The 23,361-nt window shown below is 36.7% G+C and overlaps 1 protein-coding gene across 6 annotated transcripts; it reads left to right on the forward strand.

The window, feature by feature from the left end:
- The first annotated feature begins 11,435 nt into the window (after nt 1-11,435).
- On the forward strand, nt 11,436-20,064 carry Lrch (Leucine-rich-repeats and calponin homology domain protein). 6 transcript variants are annotated; one of them, XM_066739638.1, is made up of 14 exons: nt 11,436-12,161; nt 12,237-12,432; nt 12,937-13,081; nt 13,199-13,431; nt 13,517-13,653; nt 13,729-13,947; nt 14,053-14,208; nt 14,438-14,550; nt 14,618-14,758; nt 15,030-15,433; nt 15,516-15,664; nt 15,738-15,875; nt 15,942-16,019; nt 17,384-18,482. In XM_066739638.1, exons 2-14 carry the CDS (start codon nt 12,249-12,251, stop codon nt 17,630-17,632), a joined length of 2,346 nt encoding a protein of 781 aa, XP_066595735.1. In that variant the 5' UTR covers nt 11,436-12,161; nt 12,237-12,248; the 3' UTR covers nt 17,633-18,482. The 6 variants fall into 6 exon arrangements, 5 of the variants coding, with proteins under 5 accessions (XP_066595735.1, XP_066595737.1, XP_066595736.1 ...); XM_066739640.1 differs by having other exon boundaries at nt 11,436-11,918; nt 12,141-12,432; XM_066739639.1 differs by having other exon boundaries at nt 11,436-11,918.
- Nucleotides 20,065-23,361: the final 3,297 nt, after the last annotated feature.

Raw genomic sequence — 23,361 nt, forward strand, 5'->3', positions numbered from 1 at the left:
GCGTAGTATACGTTGAAATAAAATTCGCGTCGCGCAGTTCCGTTTAAAATATCCGAGTTTCGAAGTGTCAGTCGATAAGTGTTCGTCGCGGAGTGCGGTTGTCCCGCGTAGTATACGTTGAAATAAAAATCGCGCCGAGCAGTGCCGTTTGAAAAATCTGAGTTTCGTAGTGTCAGTCGATAAGTGTTCGTCGCGGAGTGCGGTGGTCTCGCGTAGTATACGTTAAAAAAAATCGCGTCGCGCACTGCTACTTTAAAAATCCGAGTCTGTAGTGTCAGTCGTGAACTGCTCGTCGCGTAGTGCGGTTGTCCCGGTAATGTACGTTAAAAAGGAATCGCGTAGCGCACTGCTACTTTAAAAATCGGAGTCTGTAGTGACAGTCGTGAACTACTCGTCGCGTAGTGCGGTTCTCCTGCGTAGTGTACGTTTAAAAGAAATCGGGTAGCGCACTGCTGATTTAAAAATCAGAATCTGTAGTGACAGTCGTGAACTGCTCGTCGCGGAGTGCGTTTGTCCCGCGTAGTATACGTTAAAAAAAATCGCGTCGCGCACTGATGATTTAAAAATCAGAATCTGTAGTGACAGTCGTGAACTGCTCGTCCCGTAGTGCGGTTCTCCCGCGTAGTGTACGTTTAAAAGAAATCGCGTAGCGCAATGCTACTTTAAAAATACGAGTCTGTAGTGTTAGTCGTGAACTGCTCGTCGCGTAGTGCAGTTCTCCCGCGTAGTGTACGTTTAAAAGAAATCGCGTAGCGCACTGCTGATTTAAAAATCAGAATCTGTAGTGACAGTTGTGAACTGCTCGTCGCGTAGTGCGGTTCTCTCGCGTAGTGTACGTTTAAAAGAAATCGCGTAGCGTACTGCTGATTTAAAAATCAGAATCTGTAGTGACAGTCGCGAACTGCTCGTCACGTAGTGCGGTTCTCTCGCGTAGTGTACGTTTAAAAGAAATCGCGTAGCGCACTGCTGCTTTAAAAATCCGAGTCTCGTAGTGTCAGTCGTGAAGTGCTCGTCGCGTAGTGCGGTTCTCCCGCGTAGTGTATGATAAAAAGAAATCGCGTAGCGAACAGCTGCTTTAAAAATCCGAGTCTGTATTGTTAGTCGTGAACTGCTCTTCGCGTAGTGCGATTGTCCCGGTAGTGTACGTTAAAAAGGAATCGCGTCGCGTAGTGCCTTTTGAATAATTTGTGTCTCAAAGTGTCAGTTGTGAAGTGCTCGTCGCGTAGTGCGGTTCTCTCGCGTAGTGTACGTTTACAAGAAATCGCGTAGCGCACTGCTACTTTAAAAATCCGAGTCTGTAGTGACAGTCGTGAACTGCTCGTCGCGTAGTGCGGTTGTCCCGGTAGTGTACGTTAAAAAGAAATCGCGTCGCGTAGTGCCTTTTGAATAATCCGAGTCTCGTAGTGTCAGTCGTGAAGTGCTCGTCGCGTAGTGCGGTTCTCCCGCGTAGTGTATGATAAAAAGAAATCGCGTAGCGAACAAATGCTTTAAAAATCCGAGTCTGTATTGTTAGTCGTGAACTGCTCTTCGCGTAGTGCGATTGTCCCGGTAGTGTACGTTAAAAAGGAATCGCGCCGCGTAGTGCCTTTTGAATAATTTGTGTCTCAAAGTGTCAGTTGTGAAGTGCTCGTCGCGTAGTGCGGCTCTCCCGCGTAGTGTACGTTTAAAAGAAATCGCGTAGCGCACTGCTGATTTAAATATCAGAATCTGTAGTGACAGTCGTGAACTGCTCGTCGCGTAGTGCGGTTCTCCCGCGTAGTGTACGTTTAAAAGAAATCGCGTAGCGCACTGCTGATTTAAAAATCAGAATCTGTAGTGACAGTCGTGAACTGCTCGTCACGTAGTGCGGTTCTCTCGCGTAGTGTACGTTTAAAAGAAATCGCGTAACGCACTGCTGATTTAAAAATCAGAATCTGTAGTGACAGTCGTGAACTGCTCTTCGCGTAGTGCGGTTCTCTCGCGTAGTGTACGTTTTTTAAGAATTCGCGTAGCGCACTGCTGATTTAAAAATCAGAATCTGTAGTGACAGTCGTGAACTGCTCGTCACGTAGTGCGGTTCTCTCGCGTAGTGTACGTTTAAAAGAAATCGCGTAACGCACTGCTGATTTAAAAATCAGAATCTGTAGTGACAGTCGTGAACTGCTCTTCGCGTAGTGCGGTTCTCTCGCGTAGTGTACGTTTTTTAAGAATTCGCGTAGCGCACTGCTGATTTAAAAATCAGAATCTGTAGTGACAGTCGTGAACTGCTCGTCACGTAGTGCGGTTCTCTCGCGTAGTGTACGTTTAAAAGAAATCGCGTAGCGCACTGCTGCTTTAAAAATCCGAGTCTCGTAGTGTCAGTCGTGAAGTGCTCGTCGCGTAGTGCGGTTCTCCCGCGTAGTGTATGATAAAAAGAAATCGCGTAGCGAACAGCTGCTTTAAAAATCCGAGTCTGTATTGTTAGTCGTGAACTGCTCTTCGCGTAGTGCGATTGTCCCGGTAGTGTACGTTAAAAAGGAATCGCGTCGCGTAGTGCCTTTTGAATAATTTGTGTCTCAAAGTGTCAGTTGTGAAGTGCTCGTCGCGTAGTGCGGTTCTCTCGCGTAGTGTACGTTTAAAAGAAATCGCGTAGCGCACTGCTACTTTAAAAATCCGAGTCTGTAGTGACAGTCGTGAACTGCTCGTCGCGTAGTGCGGTTGTCCCGGTAGTGTACGTTAAAAAGAAATCGCGTCGCGTAGTGCCTTTTGAATAATCCGAGTCTCGTAGTGTCAGTCGTGAAGTGCTCGTCGCGTAGTGCGGTTCTCCCGCGTAGTGTATGATAAAAAGAAATCGCGTAGCGAACAAATGCTTTAAAAATCCGAGTCTGTATTGTTAGTCGTGAACTGCTCTTCGCGTAGTGCGATTGTCCCGGTAGTGTACGTTAAAAAGGAATCGCGCCGCGTAGTGCCTTTTGAATAATTTGTGTCTCAAAGTGTCAGTTGTGAAGTGCTCGTCGCGTAGTGCGGCTCTCCCGCGTAGTGTACGTTTAAAAGAAATCGCGTAGCGCACTGCTGATTTAAATATCAGAATCTGTAGTGACAGTCGTGAACTGCTCGTCGCGTAGTGCGGTTCTCCCGCGTAGTGTACGTTTAAAAGAAATCGCGTAGCGCACTGCTGATTTAAAAATCAGAATCTGTAGTGACAGTCGTGAACTGCTCGTCACGTAGTGCGGTTCTCTCGCGTAGTGTACGTTTAAAAGAAATCGCGTAACGCACTGCTGATTTAAAAATCAGAATCTGTAGTGACAGTCGTGAACTGCTCTTCGCGTAGTGCGGTTCTCTCGCGTAGCGCACTGCTGATTTAAAAATCAGAATCTGTAGTGACAGTCGTGAACTGCTCGTCACGTAGTGCGGTTCTCTCGCGTAGTGTACGTTTTGTAAAATCGCGTAGCGCACTGCTGCTTCAAAAATCCGAGTCTCGTAGTGTCAGTCGTGAAGTGCTCGTCGCGTAGTGCGGTTCTCCCGCGTAGTGTATGATAAAAAGAAATCGCGTAGCGAACAGCTGCTTTAAAAATCCGAGTCTGTATTGTTAGTCGTGAACTGCTCTTCGCGTAGTGCGATTGTCCCGGTAGTGTACGTTAAAAAGGAATCGCGTCGCGTAGTGCCTTTTGAATAATTTGTGTCTCAAAGTGTCAGTTGTGAAGTGCTCGTCGCGTAGTGCGGTTCTCTCGCGTAGTGTACGTTTAAAAGAAATCGCGTAGCGCACTGCTACTTTAAAAATCCGAGTCTGTAGTGACAGTCGTGAACTGCTCGTCGCGTAGTGCGGTTGTCCCGGTAGTGTACGTTAAAAAGAAATCGCGTCGCGTAGTGCCTTTTGAATAATCCGAGTCTCGTAGTGTCAGTCGTGAAGTGCTCGTCGCGTAGTGCGGTTCTCCCGCGTAGTGTATGATAAAAAGAAATCGCGTAGCGAACAAATGCTTTAAAAATCCGAGTCTGTATTGTTAGTCGTGAACTGCTCTTCGCGTAGTGCGATTGTCCCGGTAGTGTACGTTAAAAAGGAATCGCGCCGCGTAGTGCCTTTTGAATAATTTGTGTCTCAAAGTGTCAGTTGTGAAGTGCTCGTCGCGTAGTGCGGCTCTCCCGCGTAGTGTACGTTTAAAAGAAATCGCGTAGCGCACTGCTGATTTAAATATCAGAATCTGTAGTGACAGTCGTGAACTGCTCGTCGCGTAGTGCGGTTCTCCCGCGTAGTGTACGTTTAAAAGAAATCGCGTAGCGCACTGCTGATTTAAAAATCAGAATCTGTAGTGACAGTCGTGAACTGCTCGTCACGTAGTGCGGTTCTCTCGCGTAGTGTACGTTTAAAAGAAATCGCGTAACGCACTGCTGATTTAAAAATCAGAATCTGTAGTGACAGTCGTGAACTGCTCTTCGCGTAGTGCGGTTCTCTCGCGTAGCGCACTGCTGATTTAAAAATCAGAATCTGTAGTGACAGTCGTGAACTGCTCGTCACGTAGTGCGGTTCTCTCGCGTAGTGTACGTTTTGTAAAATCGCGTAGCGCACTGCTACTTTAAAAATCCGAGTCTGTAGTGACAGTCGTGACCTGCTCGTCGCGTAGTGCGGTTCTCCCGCGTAGTGTACGTTTAAAAGAAATCGGGTAGCGCACTGCTACTTTAAAAATCAGAATCTGTAGTGACAGTCGTGAACTGCTCGTCGCGGAGTGCGTTTGTCCCGCGTAGTATACGTTAAAAAAAATCGCGTCGCGTAGTGCCTTTTGAATAATTTGTGTCTCAAAGTGTCAGTTGTGAAGTGCTCGTCGCGTAGTGCGGTTCTCCCGCGTAGTGTACGTTTAAAAGAAATCGCGTAGCGCACTGCTGATTTAAATATCAGAATCTGTAGTGACAGTCGTGAACTGCTCGTCGCGTAGTGCGGTTCTCCCGCGTAGTGTACGTTTAAAAGAAATCGCGTAGCGCACTGCTGATTTAAAAATCAGAATCTGTAGTGACAGTCGTGAACTGCTCGTCACGTAGTGCGGTTCTCTCGCGTAGTGTACGTTTAAAAGAAATCGCGTAACGCACTGCTGATTTAAAAATCAGAATCTGTAGTGACAGTCGTGAACTGCTCTTCGCGTAGTGCGGTTCTCTCGCGTAGCGCACTGCTGATTTAAAAATCAGAATCTGTAGTGACAGTCGTGAACTGCTCGTCCCGTAGTGCGGTTCTCCCGCGTAGTGTACGTTTAAAAGAAATCGCGTAGCGCAATGCTACTTTAAAAATACGAGTCTGTAGTGTTAGTCGTGAACTGCTCGTCGCGTAGTGCAGTTCTCCCGCGTAGTGTACGTTTAAAAGAAATCGCGCAGTGCCGTTTAAAAATCATTTTTTCGCGAGTGCATAACGTCAGCGTCCTCATCTCCATCGTCATCATAAACGCCATTATCATCCCATCAACATCACCATTCCCATCTTCGGTATTGTCGCAGAATATGTATGAATTATGGCTGGGAATTCGCTGAATGAGTGAGTCCCACGGGTAAAACCGTGGAAATTTTTTTTATTAACTAAAGAATGACCAAAAACCTATCAGTAGGTTACAGTTGGCCATTCTTCGGTTAAAATCATTTCTTGTTTTGTTTTTAATGTTTTTCAGATCCTCCGTATCGTCTATTTCTATTTTGCGCGTATTTTCTGTTTTTCATTAGGTTTAGATTGGCGTTATATGTAGGCTCTTTAGCTTTGTGAATTAGATAGTCATTATAGTTTTCGGTATTAGGTAGGGTATCATTTTCAGGTTTCTTAATTCCTTTTAAAATAAAGGGAATCACCTCAACTTCATTTTCCACGGAGATTCTATCTTCCCACATGTCCAGTTTAACTAATAAAGGCACATCTTAATTGAATTAACGTTCACTCTCTCGAGAGAAAGATGCATCTCAATTAATAACTAGAATGAAATACCATTTTCCCTTTTTTTTATAATCGTATGTTTTTGGTAGAATCTTCGTATTAAATACCATTTTTGCCAGTTCTTGAAATTCCAAATTATAAAATGAAATATGGAAATATTTTTTTTGAAAAACCTTCCATATTTCAGGTTAAATACTCGTTTTTTCAAATTTTATTAACATTTCTTATTTTCAGGTGGAGTGGAAGAAGACTATTCCTAGTGGCAAAACTGTCCAATATCGATATATATTCGATATGGAATTCATACCAACCCTGTACCCTTTTCTCCATCAGTTGGAGAAAGACAAACCATTATTTGGAGTCAAACCGTCATCAGAGGAGGACGTACTGACAAATATCCTAATTATTTTTCTACTTTTCATACTTGCTTAATTTTTTTAAGTTTTAAGAGGGACAAGTATAGGGCAAGGCTGTCAACGAGTAAGGCTTAATTACCTGTCCGTTTACTTAGGTCCACATTTATTTAAATAATTTCAATGATAGGCAAATTTACTTTTATTACTTTCATTCATTGTTAATTCAAGTACAGGTGTTTATTGAGAAGTGGACTCTCGAGTGTCAACTGGCTCGGGCTGATCCTCCTTCAGCGACTATCAACCCTTACTTACTTTGTCCTTGTGGACTCTCGACGTTGGCTCATTAAGTTCACCTAATAGGGGTCCATCTTTATTGATGTGTAAATCGTTTCCTCGACGTAGTAGTTCTTCGTGTGACAACTCGGATCCACACCAAGGGACAAAGAAAGTAAGGGTAATTAGTCACTGAGGAGAGTATCAGTCATGATCTGGTTGACCTTTGTGTGAATTAACATTCACGCTCGAGAGGAGGAAGCTTTTCAATTAACAGCTGGAAAGAAGTAACAATTTCGTTAGCTTCTGTTTTCATTCACTTTCTGTAGCATGCTTTATTAATTTATATATTTGTCTGTCCTTGAAATTCCTAATTAGAATCTGAAATGTGGGAATATTTTCCTTGAAAATCCTTCCACATTTCGGGTGGAATTCTCGTTTTTTTTCCAAATTTATTCTAATTTTTTTTTTGTTTCAGGTCGAGCGCTAGAGGACCATGGTTAGTGACCCCGTATCCAGTAACGATATAAACCCTATAACGAATCGACAACTTTCATGCGGTCATTTCCACCCTAGGTTGGAGTGAGTCAAACCATCATTCGAAATCGAGCCGTCGTTGGAGGAAGACGTACAGGCAAATACATTCTTTTCTTATTTCTCATATTTGTTTAATTTATTTTATGTTTTAGGAAGGACTCTTATAGAACAAGGCTACCAAGGAGTAGGAAGTAAACACTCTCCGTTTACTTAAGTCCACATTTATTTAAATAATTTCAAGGATAGGCAAATTTACTTTTATTACTTTCATTCATTGTTAATTCAAGTACAGGTGTTTATTGAGAAGTGGACTCTCGAGTGTCAACTGGCTCGGGCTGATCCTCCTTCAGCGACTATCAACCCTTACTTACTTTGTCCTTGTGGACTCTCGACGTTGGCTCATTAAGTTCACCTAATAGGGGTCCATCTTTATTGATGTGTAAATCGTTTCCTCGACGTAGTAGTTCTTCGTGTGACAACTCGGATCCACACCAAGGGACAAAGAAAGTAAGGGAAATTAGTCACTGAGGAGAGTATCAGTCATGATCTGGTTGACCTTTGTGTGAATTAACATTCACGCTCGAGAGGAGGAAGCTTTTCAATTAACCGCTGGAAAGAAGTAACAATTTCGTTAGCTTCTGTTTTCATTCACTTTCTGTAGCATGCTTTATTAATTTATATATTTGTCTGTCCTTGAAATTCCTAATTAGAATCTGAAATGTGGGAATATTTTCCTTGAAAATCCTTCCACATTTCGGGTGGAATTCTCGTTTTTTTTCCAAATTTATTCTAATTTTTTTTTTGTTTCAGGTCGAGCGCTAGAGGACCATGGTTAGTGACCCCGTATCCAGTAACGATATAAACCCTATAACGAATCGACAACTTTCATGCGGTCATTTCCACCCTAGGTTGGAGTGAGTCAAACCATCATTCGAAATCGAGCCGTCGTTGGAGGAAGACGTACAGGCAAATACATTCTTTTCTTATTTCTCATATTTGTTTAATTTATTTTATGTTTTAGGAAGGACTCTTATAGAACAAGGCTACCAAGGAGTAGGAAGTAAACACTCTCCGTTTACTTAAGTCCACATTTATTTAAATAATTTCAAGGATAGGCAAATTTACTTTTATTACTTTCATTCATTGTTAATTCAAGTACAGGTGTTTATTGAGAAGTGGACTCTCGAGTGTCAACTGGCTCGGGCTGCTCCTCCTTCAGCGACTATCAACCCTTACTTACTTTGTCCTTGTGGACTCTCGACGTTGGCTCATTAAGTTCACCTAATAGGGGTCCATCTTTATTGATGTGTAAATCGTTTCCTCGACGTAGTAGTTCTTCGTGTGACAACTCGGATCCACACCAAGGGACAAAGAAAGTAAGGGTAATTAGTCACTGAGGAGAGTATCAGTCATGATCTGGTTGACCTTTGTGTGAATTAACATTCACGCTCGAGAGGAGGAAGCTTTTCAATTAACAGCTGGAAAGAAGTAACAATTTCGTTAGCTTCTGTTTTCATTCACTTTCTGTAGCATGCTTTATTAATTTATATATTTGTCTGTCCTTGAAATTCCTAATTAGAATCTGAAATGTGGGAATATTTTCCTTGAAAATCCTTCCAAATTTCGGGTGGAATTCTCGTTTTTTTTTCAAATTTATTCTAATTTTTTTTTTGTTTCAGGTCGAGCGCTAGAGGACCATGGTTAGTGACCCCGTATCCAGTAACGATATAAACCCTATAACGAATCGACAACTTTCATGCGGTCATTTCCACCCTAGGTTGGAGTGAGTCAAACCATCATTCGAAATCGAGCCGTCGTTGGAGGAAGACGTACAGGCAAATACATTCTTTTCTTATTTCTCATATTTGTTTAATTTATTTTATGTTTTAGGAAGGACTCTTATAGAACAAGGCTACCAAGGAGTAGGAAGTAAACACTCTCCGTTTACTTAAGTCCACATTTATTTAAATAATTTCAAGGATAGGCAAATTTACTTTTATTACTTTCATTCATTGTTAATTCAAGTACAGGTGTTTATTGAGAAGTGGACTCTCGAGTGTCAACTGGCTCGGGCTGATCCTCCTTCAGCGACTATCAACCCTTACTTACTTTGTCCTTGTGGACTCTCGACGTTGGCTCATTAAGTTCACCTAATAGGGGTCCATCTTTATTGATGTGTAAATCGTTTCCTCGACGTAGTAGTTCTTCGTGTGACAACTCGGATCCACACCAAGGGACAAAGAAAGTAAGGGTAATTAGTCACTGAGGAGAGTATCAGTCATGATCTGGTTGACCTTTGTGTGAATTAACATTCACGCTCGAGAGGAGGAAGCTTTTCAATTAACCGCTGGAAAGAAGTAACAATTTCGTTAGCTTCTGTTTTCATTCACTTTCTGTAGCATGCTTTATTAATTTATATATTTGTCTGTCCTTGAAATTCCTAATTAGAATCTGAAATGTGGAAATATTTTCTTTGAATCTCCTTCCACATTTCGGGTTGAATACTTGTTTTTTCAAGTATATTTTTGTTTTCTTTTTGTTTCAGGTGAGGCGGCGCCGCCTCCTCCCCGACGGTGTGCCACCTTGTCGTGGTGGGGGGGCTCACTTCTACAAGATCCCTTCCGATTAGTAAATGATTCGAATTAATTTTCTGATCTTTGGGAATCTTGTAGAAGTGCCAAGAGCACACCACACCTTAACGGGAATCCGTATACCGACATTACATAGTGAAAACTATTTCGCATGCAACGTCGTCATTTGTTGACGGATTGTAAAGTTATTATAGGTTTCTGGAAATGCCAGAAGCTTATCTACTAAGTTACGTTAGGAAAATTAACAAAAAATGAAAAAAAATTTTTGTTTAAATAAATATATTAACATTATTGAGAAACAACAATTAAATCGCAAAATCCCCCAACGTACTTTACTAGATAATGTTCATACGTTTCCAAAAAGTCCACAAAAATGCAAATCTATCACGAAATGACGATGCTGCATGCAAAATAAATAATTGAAGAATTTCGTGTTGGCGACTTCCCGAACACGAAATTCTTCCATTATTTATTTTGCATGCAGCATCGTCATTTCTTGACAGATTTGCATTTTTGTGGACTTTTTGGAAACATATGAACATTATCTAGTAAAGTACGTTGGGGGATTTTGCGATTTAATTGTTGTTTCTCAATAATGTTAATATATTTATTTAAACAAAAATTTTTTTTCATTTTTTGTTAATTTTCCTAACGTAACTTGGTAGATAAGCTTCTGGCATTTCCAAAAACCTATAATAACTTTACAATCCGTCAACAAATGACGACGTTGCATGCGAAATAGTTTTCACTATGTAATGTCGGTATACGGATTCCCGTTAATTATACTATAGTTTTCTTTCCCGGGTTGAATTATATTATTTAATTCATTACTACACTATCTGATGCCTGAGCTACATATGATTTAATTTCCCATTGTGTATATACGAGATAAGCGAGGATGAGTTATACATAGGCGCGCGTATTAGCACTACATAGTAAAAGCGCTGGTGTCTTTTTAAAGCAGTTCCTAAATGCATCGAAACATTAGAAAAAGCCATACCTGGCATTGGTTGTACATACTGCGCTTGCATTTTCTGCACTTTTCATAAAAAATGTATATTATTTGTGATACTTTTTATGGAAAGTGCAGAAAGTGCAAATTGTTAAAGTGAGAAAATACATATTTTTGTATTTTTAACTTATAATTATACCAGTTCGATAAAGTAGAAAAAAAGAACAAACCCAGAGAATCGCGGTATCGCGCCAAGTGCCATTGGGAAGTTTACTTTGCCATTTGGATAAGGTCCCTCCCTAGTACTCCCTACGGTCGTATTCACATTTCACAGTGGGGGAGGTTCCTCCACCTACGGCCCGAGGTGGAGGAACGACTTGAGGGAGTTGAGGGTGAGGTTCACCAAGGACCGGTTCCACAAGGCTTGTTTAAACTGGATTAAGTTAATTATGCTATATTCTATGTGACATAAAATATAGCAAAATTAACTTAATCCAGATCAAAAAAGGCTTGTGGAACCGGGCCCAAGTCCGGCTTGGGGCTAGCCGGGCTAAACTCATACAGCTCATGTAACGGTAACTGTACTACTTTAGTCCGAAAGTATACCATATTAGCCCGGCTAGGCTTCAAACCGAACTTGGTGAATCTCACCCTAAATGGTGACTTCCAATTGATTATCTTCATTCTTATAACCAATCAGCATTCAGTACGGATTCTAGCATGTTCAGAAACTTTAGCACTAAGATAGCACTGTTGCCACTGTTTAAAAGACGTGTTATGATTGGTTGATTTAACTGAATTGACCAATCATAACATAGTGCTAAGATATCTCTTTTTTGCTTATACTTTAACGATGGTCGATGGCACCCAATCCACCCACCACCCACCCCCGGATTCCCCAGACTTCGCTTTTCTAGCCTGAAAATATCCTAAGCAAGGTCAGCAGGGAGGGTTATTTCATTTGTTTAAATACAACAAGTGTTGAAATGTTGATACATGAAATAAAGTAATTAAACGCTATCGTTACAACGTTATTCATTCGTGCTACGACTACATACACGTAACTTCGAGACAGCTGTAACGCTACATAACGCAAAATAGCGTCATTCCGAACGTACCCTTGTGCCTTGACAGAACAGGACTTGACTGACTTGACTTGACGTCTCTTGATCGCCAATCGCCATTAATGGCTATATTGGGCTAGTTTCACGCTTTTATGTTTTTCACTTCCTTAGAAAATTATTAATTAACAAACGTTTTTATTGATGTAACATGCTTCTACGAACACCTAACAAACAATTCTTATAGGTTTTTTCCAATAATTGCTTGTATGTCCGGTCAACTTTAAGGTGAGGCCTTGACAATAATTCTATGGCCATATATTCTTCTCTTTCATTTTTCTTATTGCTGCTTTTGTGAAGAAGTTCTAAAATTATAAAAGTTTAAATGCCTTAATAAGTGACAGTATATAAGTGATCTGGACACTATACAAAAATCAAAGTTAAAGCCATTGCAATACTTTTAATAATTTTTTAACAAAATAAAGTTAATTCAATCATCTTTGATAGTAGTACACTGTGCCAAATTAATTCGTGAGCATTTCAAGTATTTCCACTAAATTCACTCCATTATATGATGTATTGACTGTATTGTGATATTCTGTAAAGAGATAATGTAACATGGCGATGGTTGCGACGAATATGAGCGGTCACATACAAAAGCAGTTGACCAGAAGTCTTGAACGGATTTTGGAAGATGCTTATTTAAGTGGTGAGCTAAAACTTAGTGGACGAAAACTTAAGGACTTTCCCAAAGTCGGCAAACCTGGCTGTAAATACAGTCTTCAAGACACTGTTATTGCTGGTAAGTTTATGACAACTTTCTTTTCTCAAAATTATGTTTACCATTATGACGTTTAATTTATAATTGTTTGTTTTGCTAGATTCAATTTTTTCAGCAGTCTCACTATCAGTGTTGTCTTATCAATTAAATTAATGTATCTATTACATATTAACAATACTATAAAACTAAATAAATTCATTAACATTGATAATATATTTTAAAGCTTTATTATTTTATTACATTTAAAAACTAGTGATTAATAATAATATATTGTTTTGATGATTGGGAAACTTTTCTAACTAATTTTTTTGTTAATATTATTGTTTTTAAGTAGAGAGTAAAGGTTAAATAAAAAAAAAATCTTTTTAAAGAGCCACATTTTTTATAGAATGCAAAGCAAATATAAAACCAAAAAAACTTTATTTTCTGATAAAAAATATACTGAACATAAAATCTTATAGTGTGTACAAACAACTTGTTTAATTAACATTGAGATGTTAATATAAGATACTTATCATATTGCAGATCTTTCAAAAAACCGATTTGCAGAATTACCAGAAGAGGTAACTGAATTCCCATTTCTTGAAAAATTATATCTTTACCATAATGCTATTAGATTTATACCGGATACTGTGGCAATGCTTCAATCCCTTTGCTACTTGGATCTTAGGTAAATCTTATTTTTTTTTTGTTTCTGTTAAATTATATAGTCTTTCAAAATTAATTTATAATAATTTAATAAATCTTTTACTTTTATTTTTATATATTTACCATTAATATTTTTCAGTCGTAATCAATTGACTTCATTACCTCGTGAAATATGTCGACTACCTTTGCAAACCCTTTTAGTAGCTCACAATAGATTAACATCCTTACCGGATGAGCTTGGTAGAATGACAGTTTTAGCTGAATTAGATGCTGGTTGTAATGAAATTACGAATCTTCCTTCCCGAATTGGAGACCTTGCAAGGCTGAGGACATTAGATTTAAGGAGTAATCTGCTTGTTCAATTACCAATAGGTAAGCTTTTTATCATATTTACCATTTGACAATGAAAACAGAGATTTTATCATTTTTTGTCTAACTTTTCTTTTATTTTCATTAGAGCTGACCTACCTAAGGCTTATAAAACTAGATATTAGTGGTAACCGGATATCAGTTCTACCAAATGAGATGAGAAAGATGAAAAGCCTTGTGGAATTTAAATTGTCAGATAATCCAATGACTTCACCACCTGCAGTGGTAAATTTAAGCAATTATTTTGCACTTGAAATGGTAAATGTATGTTAGTGTTTTACCTTTATATGTTCTTTTCAGCTATGTATTCGTGGGAGAACACATATTTTTAAGTATTTAGAAAGACAGGCTGTGAAAAATGAAAGAGCTAGAAATGGTCGGTTAAAGAAAGGTTCGTTGGATGCTGCTAGAGGTCATGTAACCTTAGATATCAGGTCTCACAGAAGACAGAATTTTGACAACAAGTACAATACCAGTGACAATATTGACAAACGTTGGTCACAGGAAATTCAGTGCGCGGTTAGGTTCTACTTTTTAATAACAGATTTATCTTCTTTTTTAAGTAATTTAGTTTCTTTGTATTACTTTGTCTAAGTTATATTAAATACTTCTTTATTTATTTAGGCTGAGAATAATGAAGAGAAAAATAAATGGCAAAAAGAATGTTCTTCATTAGCTTTTACACTGCCACAGGAAATTGGTAATTTCTATAGTGGTACATTTACACCAAATGCAATGTCGCCAGGAGAACCTACTTCTTTGGCAGATGAGTTAGGAAAGGTATAAGCATGATATTCTAGAAAATTTCCAATTTATTTTATTGGATAAACTTGTATTAAATATTTACTAGATTTGTCAGTTAAATTTACTAAAACGTTAGTGAATGTAATACTAAAAAACTGTTCTTATCAGAATACTACGTATATACAGTTGATATCTCTAATTTTACTGAAAATAATGCTTCTGTTGCTAAATAAGATTGTTATTTTCTCTCTTTCTATCTCTCTAGGCGATGATTTTACACGATCAAGTTGATAAAAACAAATTAGAGAGAAGCATATCGGAGAATGGAGCTCCCTTAGGCACAACAACATTGCACAATACTTGTGTTTTACCTTCTCGGTAATTAACTTAGTTATTATAAATAATAATATACTGGCATATATGTATATGATTGTTTTTTACATAGCCCTTTGGATGCAGTTTATACAAACCATGCACTAGTTGGCTCGGAAATGCAATCAACTCGGTCGCTTCACTCGACGATTGATTCTACTTTGATGCAAAATGGAGACGATAAAAGACCTCTCAATCAAATACAAACATACAGGTATAGCTTATTCCAGGTCTCGGAAATATTTACAATTTTCATCTGTTTATCACAATCGTTAATAGGGATTCTCTATCAGTGACTATAGCGAACAGCCGAAAATTGCAAACCTTTACAAGTCTTGGTTTATTTAGAAAATTTTTTATTTTATATAAAATGCTATTAGATATAATACATTATTATTTTTTATCAAATTGACTGTTCTCTTTTTAAATCGTTAAAATATTTTATATACGATTAAGATAAGCATTTGATCTTCTTTCTTTTTTAGAGAGTACAAAGAAGCACTTAAATTACAACGAGCTAACGAAGCATCCAGTGTGTATAAGCTTCGAGATCAAATAACACCACCTGGCAACGAATCGCAAAGAAACGAATTATTAGACTCAAATTGTAATAGAGATGATGTTGGTATCTCTGGTAAATCACAAATATTTAGTGAAGATGGTGCTTCAAAGAGACCAGTGCAAAAAGTTACGCCTTCTCGAATTAACTACCAAAATTTAGGAGCACTTAATGGAAGTAATAACGAATACAATAAAAACGGACAATTTTCGGAACAGCCTTATAAAAAACCGAATTCTCCAATTAAGACTTCTAGTAGCAATCTCACAGGAAATGCAAGTCCTTGCTACTCACCCAGAGCAATGAAAACTGCGGGCAGTTACGTTGAGGGTAATGCAGACTGTATAATTGTAATTTTAATGTGTTAAAGCACTATAACATTTAAGTGATTATCTTTTTATCTTAATAATAGGTAAGGGTTCGAGCCAGAATGGTGGAAGTCCAAAATCTACAAGATCGGTTACTTGGAACAATAGTCTTCCCGAAAAATATTCATTTACTATGAGAAGAGAATTTGAACGGGCAAAAGAGGAAGCTGATTTAATAGAGCAACTTAGAAATGTGTGTATATACTGTTATTAGACAACAATATTAAGACGATCGTAAAAGCTTCATTATAAAAATGATTATACAGGATATTGAAAGCAGATTAAAAATGGCATTACCCGAAGATATTGCACCAGCTTTGACGGATGGTGTCGTATTGTGTCACTTAGCTAATCACGTAAAACCACGCTCAGTGGCCAGTATTCATGTTCCATCAACTGCTGTGGTAAGTATACTTTCTGTTGCTTTTTCAGTATTTTTTATGTTGAGTATAATCAATGTTATTTTTTAGCCTAAGTTAACAATGGCGCGTTGTCGACGAAACGTGGATAATTTTATTGAAGCCTGTAGAAAGATTGGTGTAGATGAGGTAAGCAAAAAACGAAAAAATCTGTTGTATAAGGTTTGTGTTTGCTTTAGGTATGTTCTTTGGGTATTGCTTGCCATTATAACGCATATTTATATTTTTTGTCCTATCTCGCTTAAGATTTATAAACAATTTTTAAGCTTTATATCTAACTTCTTGTTCTGCAATTTATTTCTTGCTTCATCATCGTTTTGTATAAGTTGACGTTTTTAAACGGGATAAGTTAAGTATTCAGTGAAATAAAAGAGTATGATTAAAAAAGAAGATTCTTAAGATAGTCATGCAAAGGTGGCTTCTAATTGATTTATAAGGGTATACGTGAATAAAAAATACTAAATGCGCATTATAGGAATAGTGACATCTTTGTCGCTAATTCCTAAAACAAATTCCAACAACAACTACTAGTCAGTCCCTAGCGAAATATATAAAACGTACTTTATTATATATATTATACTATAAACCTATTATATCAAGTGTCCCATAATTATTAGCACTCATAAATTGCAAATGTTTTAGGCCAAACAGAAAAAGCTTGATGTCATTTCTTATTCATTACAAAATATTTTATAATAAAATATGATTTTAAATAAAAATTACTACTTTTAATATATTATCAGAATAGATGAAAAAGTAATCACTACCGAGTGACGAAGTTATGCGCTTTTAATCTGAAAACTGGACCATTATACTAAAACATTTCTGCATAGGGCGAAGCATTGTTGACATACTGTTTCTAATTGGTGGCTTTTCGTGATAATAAAATTATTGTTTAATCTGATCTAATTTACGCGTAGTTTTTGACACTGTAAATAATTACAGAACACTTTGTAATCGTTCATATTATAATATAAATGTATATAGTATACGTATAAATGCTTTCTCAAAGAATCCCTTCTTAAAGTAAAAGCTAAAAAATATAATTTTAGCTGCATGTGTCTATATACGGAGATGCTTTTGTGTCGCTTTTTGGGGCAAAATTATCAACAGATAATTTATCTATTTTGTACGATATTTGTTGTTTTTCTTTCAAGATCAATCTAATATCTTGCTTATTAACAAACGGTTTACTGCATAGTTACAGGCTTAGCCTTGACAGTGAAATTAGAAATAGCGTAAGGAACTATAATTTGTTTATTAGTGCATTAATTAAATTTCTTCCCTTCTCTAAAAAGAAACTTAGTAATCAAAGAATGAGAAAAAATCAAAGAAGCATAAGAAATATAGGGAATAAGAGAAAAAAAAATTGATAAGATACCATATGATATATATATATATATATATATTATATATGTATATATTATAAATAGTATAATGAATATCATTATGATATAGGATGGGACTGAGTAGTATGGTTGTTGGTGTTGCAGGAGGTGTTATTGGACGCGGATGCACTGATGGATGTGGGTTACATGGACGCCTATGGGCTGGAGACTCTAGCGCGTCTTGTTTCCACTCTTCTTCTTCTGCGTGAAGAAGAAGAGAAAAAAGAGGCAAATAAAGGAGAATCGAGCACCGATTCACCCTGTACAAATCAGGATCGCGTTCTTTCCGCAATGCTTTTTCTTACATTCCTAATGAGCTTGGCTCTGCTTTATTTATTTCCAATACCTAATTAAAAATGCTGGCTCCAATACAACAAGGCTGTCATTTCAATGAAAATCGTATAAAGGAAACTGAGCCTAATTGATCAAAGGAACAAAAGAGAGCCTTAAATAATATTTATTTTCTCTTTTTCTCTATATCGTTTTTCTCCTAGTGTATCTACACTTTAGGAAATTGATACGTCGACTCCTTATTTAATATTTTCACTCTTGCGTATCCCTATAATATACTATAAAGGAAAAGTCGACCAATCAATTGCCAAAAAAGTGTACTTTCTCTTTATTTTATATTTATATATTATACACATAGTATATATATATATATTTTTTTTGTGCGTAAGAGCTTCTAGCGACGAGAAATGACGACCTACTGGTGGGCATTTAAAATGTGATATTTTTCATATATATGTATTTAAGACTATGAAAGTGGTATAAGTAAAAAATCTATCGTATTTTATCGCATATCTCAAGTTTCCACCACTTAGGATTAGTAATTAATTAGATCTTTTACGTTTGTTGTGTGCGTATCTTTCTACTCTTTATTATTATTATTCATACAGTAGTAAGGCTAAATTTTCACAGTTACCATTCTGTCGTATGAAGTAAATGTTATAGCAGTAGAAGGAAAGTACGAGTAATTTCGGATTCACAGAATTATTTTTTAGGAATGACATCGATAGGGAAAAGTGTATTTGGCATTTTCTGCATCATGTACGTTATCATCATTTAATGGTGTGGGGGTCTATATTTATGATTAAAATTTGGCTTATTGGGACAAGATGGTGTCAGGCAAATTCGGTCTTGGGCTGTTCCATGCTAAGACTTCTCGTTTAGTGGCTGATGATTTATGTAGTGCTCATTCTAAACCGGTTGATTGCAGACTCTCCGACTCGAGAGCATGAAAATTAAAGGGACAAGCCTAGTAGTCAACGCTTAAGTGACTGAGATGACTCTTTGTTGAAATTTAATTTAACAGATATAGCTTACTGTTAAATGGATGCAATATAAAAGGCTACACTTTAGGTTTCCTGACATTCTTCCTCGACGTCAGCCATAAAATATTATGCTGCATAGTTTTGATCACCAGTGAATCGACGCGCATAAGACTAGCAGTGTTTGGGAAATCATCAGAGAAGATAATGCTGGAAAAAATATGTGTTTCACTGCCACATAGCTATAAGTCATCAGCTCAAGACAGCATTTTAGTCTCAGAGCTGACTACGTATAGATGCTATTATTTTAAGGTATAAGGGATAACTTTATGTGAAAAGGGTCCACTATTACTGTTAATTACTAAATTACCAGTCTGTCTGAACGAGTAGAAAGATTAAAGTAGGGGTGGGTGGCAATTTAGAATAAAAATTTCACGACAAATTCAAGCTGAAGATAGGATTCTTTTATGCATTAAACCATTATCTTGAAAATTTTACTGTTTTTAATTAAAATTAATTGTTCTACTTTAGATATTACTATAATGCATATTTAATTTTTAAATTTGATATTTTTAAATTATTATGAATCATTTATTTACTTTTTATTACATTTCAGAATTTGGTGTGCTGTGCCAGTGACGTTCTAGAGGGTGGTCGTGGAGTAGTACGTGTTGCTGTAACCGTCTCGGAGCTCTTGAGATTTCATCAGTCACGCTCACCATTCCAAATGACATCTGCAAACTCTATCAATGTGCCTCTTCATATAACGCCGGATAATTAATATTAAACGTATTGCTGCTTTTAATGATGAACAATAGAAATACTCCAGCAGCAAGCACGTACATTAATTTTTTATTTTATACAGTGAAATAGTACTATGTACTTCAGCAAAAGAAATTTACATTGAAAAAATATAACAGAATATTTTTTTCTGATGGAGTAAATATCGCAAATCGTTCAAGCTCAAAGGTTTTTTTATATTCTAGTGAAATATTTACTTGCGTATGTTAGATAATGCTGGATTTAAAACAAATGAGTGATAATCTTATCAAATAAGGAAAAATCATGTAACTGTACTAATTTACCTGATATTTCCATATAAACACTAAGTGTTTTAGTAATATGATAAAATTAAGGAAACTATACTGATCTGTAAATAATGATTAATAATACACTAAAAGGTATGCATGAATGATTCCATGTAAAACATATTGTTTTTTATTGGCTTTACTTTTAGTTGTAACTATACCTTATTTTGTGACATTAATTATAAGAATTTTTATATATCGACACTTACAAAATTCCTCCTATAACTTTGAAAATTGATTTACTAGTATTTCGCGGTTTATCGTTTAGTTCGATATCTGTATTTGTAAAAATATATTAATTTGTCTCAATTATATTTAAAAACAAATGCAGAGCTGAAGTAGCAAAGCAGTGGCAGAAGAAGAGAAAACGTGCAAATGAAAAAAGTGCATTTATCACAGTGTTTATTTTTTCGTCAAATGAGTATCAAATCGTATACCGAAAAGAATAATTTTAGTCAATGGTGAAAACTACTTTGAGGAATTTCAAGAAATCAGAGAAAGAAATAGAAATTTCTCTCATTTTAAAGAAAACAAAGTTATTTTAAGTAATAAGAAAACTCGAAGCTTTGTTGCTTTTCGTTCGATGATTCGTTTTGGAGTGGTCTAGGATGATTAGCTTGCTGAAAGAAAAAAATACTTAGTTTCCTTTACTTTTACTTATTGCATCATTGAGAAATTGATTAGCTTGCGATTCCGCAATGTTATACTACTTGTATCTTTCAATAGGCACCAGTCGTTAGCCTCCAACGCGACATAAAAAGAATAATCTATCGATATGAGGGATTAGTATGAGTGGTGCGTGACGTACTCGAGACTTATAGCGATTCCTGTTTATCATGGGACCGCTTATCACACAACTTACTAAAAATAGATCGATTGTTCGAAATACCAATTTATAATAAGATCAGGATTACGCAAAGACCCATAATTCAATGTCTGATGCAAATTATGTCATTTTTAATCGCAAGCATACACAGACAAGTACGCATAACCGTCTATTATCCGCAATGCGATAATCATAATTGCTGTTTTACGAGATTTTTCTTATTTCGATTTTTTCTGTACGTCTCGTATCTCGCTAAGATCTTAATTGAGTTGTATGTAGTACACGAGTGCGATTAAAGCGATGATTTGTATTTTGGATAATTCAAGTTGTAAAGCGATTAACGCAATTTGACAAATTTTTTATTTATTTGATTTATCGAATGATTTTTATATGTTTCCCGATAGAAAAAGAGAAAAGTGGTGATCTCAAAACAGGCACGAGTGATTAATTGCAGTTAAATCTGCTCGATTATCATGATACGTTTTGTCAGCCACGTGAGGGCAATTAAAAGCCCGGGGATTTCCTTGGGCAATAATTCCTTATCTTTCGTTTAGAAAGTCTATATATATTTGTGAATTATGATCAAGCGAGGCTGTACTTATTGGTACGCGCTAAATCGATGGCGGAAGTGATTGGAGTAAACGGTAATCTTGCCATTGATGGAAGAAGCGTCGTCATACCACTACTACCATTCTATTATTAGAAGAACGGCGTAAGGATGGCAATGCTTTTCTAAAAGTCACACACAAGCGTCGTATACCTGGAAAATTTTCAATGATGCAAATACTAGTAGTAAATATTATTGCACATTAACAGGTACTTCCTATGTCATTTTTCTTCCTCATTGACTGTTTGCTCAATAATATCTTCCCATAATTTTTCTTCCTTGTTTTAGCTCTTCGCTTCTTATTATCTACCCATGATCGCGAGGACTTATTAGCTGTACAATGTCTAAAATAACAACAACGTTTATTATAAAGATAGCTGATGTAATCTTTAACGAAATCATGATTATATGTTTCCTGAATCACTATCATATTTAATAAGGAGAACTTTTAGATTTTGGACGGTGATACCGGAAGTTTGTACATGGAGGAGAGTATCGACAATTGAAATACTTGGAATGATTATCACGAAGATAGCAAATGTAATACTGTTAGCGAGAGATTGTGTGATTATTACAATTTTAAAATAGCAGTGACCAGTATAAAATTGGTCTACATGTTCTTGGATAAAATCTTGGTGATTATCAAGTTAATCGACATTGTTTATCGATACTGGGACTAGAAGTAAATTGATTTATCAATGCATATCGTGCTTTAAAGCCTTAAAAGAAGCATGGCATGAATTATTCATCGCTGATGTGCGTCTTTATTGAACATTGTAAGGCTTATAAATTAAAATCGAAAATCATTCGATTCTGCTTTTCTTCTCAGAGCAGGTGGCACCAACTCGTATAAAGCAATAAATGAGAACCAGTTTCTTTTCTTTTTAAATCAGTATTCTACATAGTAGTTTATTCATTGGTTCTGGTTGGTAATATTTAACAGATCTCATAAGAATAGAAGATAATAAAATATAACAAAATACCTAGTTTGTAATGCTAAAAGTAACACGTAATATGTATGTTTATACTATCGAAGGGTCGTTTTTACAAATTCTTACGACGATAGGCTCTTTAATTGAATAATGGATAACGAGTACAATTGATACGAGTATTATACAATTATGTTCTTGATGCAATAAATTATCTGTAAAGCACATGATTTATTAGTCGTACGCATTTGAATATTTATCAATTAAACAGAAGCGAAAAATACAATCTATTCCTGCTCGCATAATAAATTTCATTTAGATAAGAAGTTTCCCGATAGTATCAGAATATTTTGGAGATTTTCGCTCGAATGGAATGGTTTTTCAGGCAATTGTATATTCGCCTGTCTGACTAATTAGGTAAACACGAGGAGAGTGGCGTGAACGTCTTGTCTTTTCGATTGTTAATGCCTCTCATGAAAATTAGCATGAGAAAACGTAGCCTGGCATTTACAGTTTGAAATTCCTGACGTTTAGCTTACGAGCTACGAATCCACTTGGTATTATACTATTTCTCCGAAACACCAACCATGTATATAATACGCGTGTATACTGAAAATATTTAAGCTTATTTTACTATCTATCAAAAAAATAATTATAAAAGTGCGTTTAGATTCGAAAACTATGTTAATATCGCATTGAAAGGTAATTGTTGGAAAATGATGACTAAACGTTTTTTCGTTCACGTTTTTACATCGAGATAGTGTTTTATCAGGAAAAGTAAAACCCGAATAAGAAATGATGGAGACTAATTAAAAATCGATATCGCCGAGACTTGAATTCGATTATGAAACCTTCTATTTGTTGTCAGTAGAAATAAATCGTAAAAATTAATAGGGAATTAATGAATTTATAAAAACTGAGAGCTATGAGAGGGGGAGGGGGAAGCAGGAAGAAGACTTGACAGGGGCAGGATATATCGCTTTTTCCACTGTACAGGGGAATACATCATATGAAATGCGAGGAGATGCTCGTTAGTCTCGTTCCAGGTGGCTCGTTAACGAAGCTAGCTGTGTGTCAAGTATCGCACAAGTTAGCCCTGACTCGTTGCAATTCCTGTAAAACATCACGCGTAGATGACGAATAATAATGCCTGTAAATTTAGAAGACGATCGACTATCGTCAATCATGATTCAAATTAGCCATATAAAAGTAGGAAGTATAAGCGGAAGTTCTGTGAAGAGAAAAAGTGTGTTCGTATGTGTGCGTATGAGACATTATGTTAATTAGTATACATTCTGACACTTGGATTTCGAGGTGTGACGAGGAAAGCTGCAATCCTCTACGTAAGGCTTATAGTATTAT

This window comes from Prorops nasuta, unplaced genomic scaffold (assembly GCF_024137725.1).
Source record: "Prorops nasuta isolate Cenicafe-Biocafe unplaced genomic scaffold, Cenicafe_Pnas_1.2 PNAS00021, whole genome shotgun sequence".
Taxonomy (NCBI): domain Eukaryota; kingdom Metazoa; phylum Arthropoda; class Insecta; order Hymenoptera; family Bethylidae; genus Prorops; species Prorops nasuta.

What these genes read in the sequence shown, in the direction of transcription:
- Lrch (XM_066739637.1), top strand. Translation starts at nt 12,249, where the DNA reads ATGGCGATGGTTGCGACGAATATGAGCGGTCACATACAAAAGCAGTTG. An exon ending in TAATAGAGCAACTTAGAAAT is followed by an intron (nt 15,665 to 15,737) that starts GTGTGTATATAC and finishes ATGATTATACAG; the next exon opens with GATATTGAAAGCAGATTAAA. An exon ending in GAAAGATTGGTGTAGATGAG is followed by an intron (nt 16,020 to 17,383) that starts GTAAGCAAAAAA and finishes TTGGTGTTGCAG; the next exon opens with GAGGTGTTATTGGACGCGGA.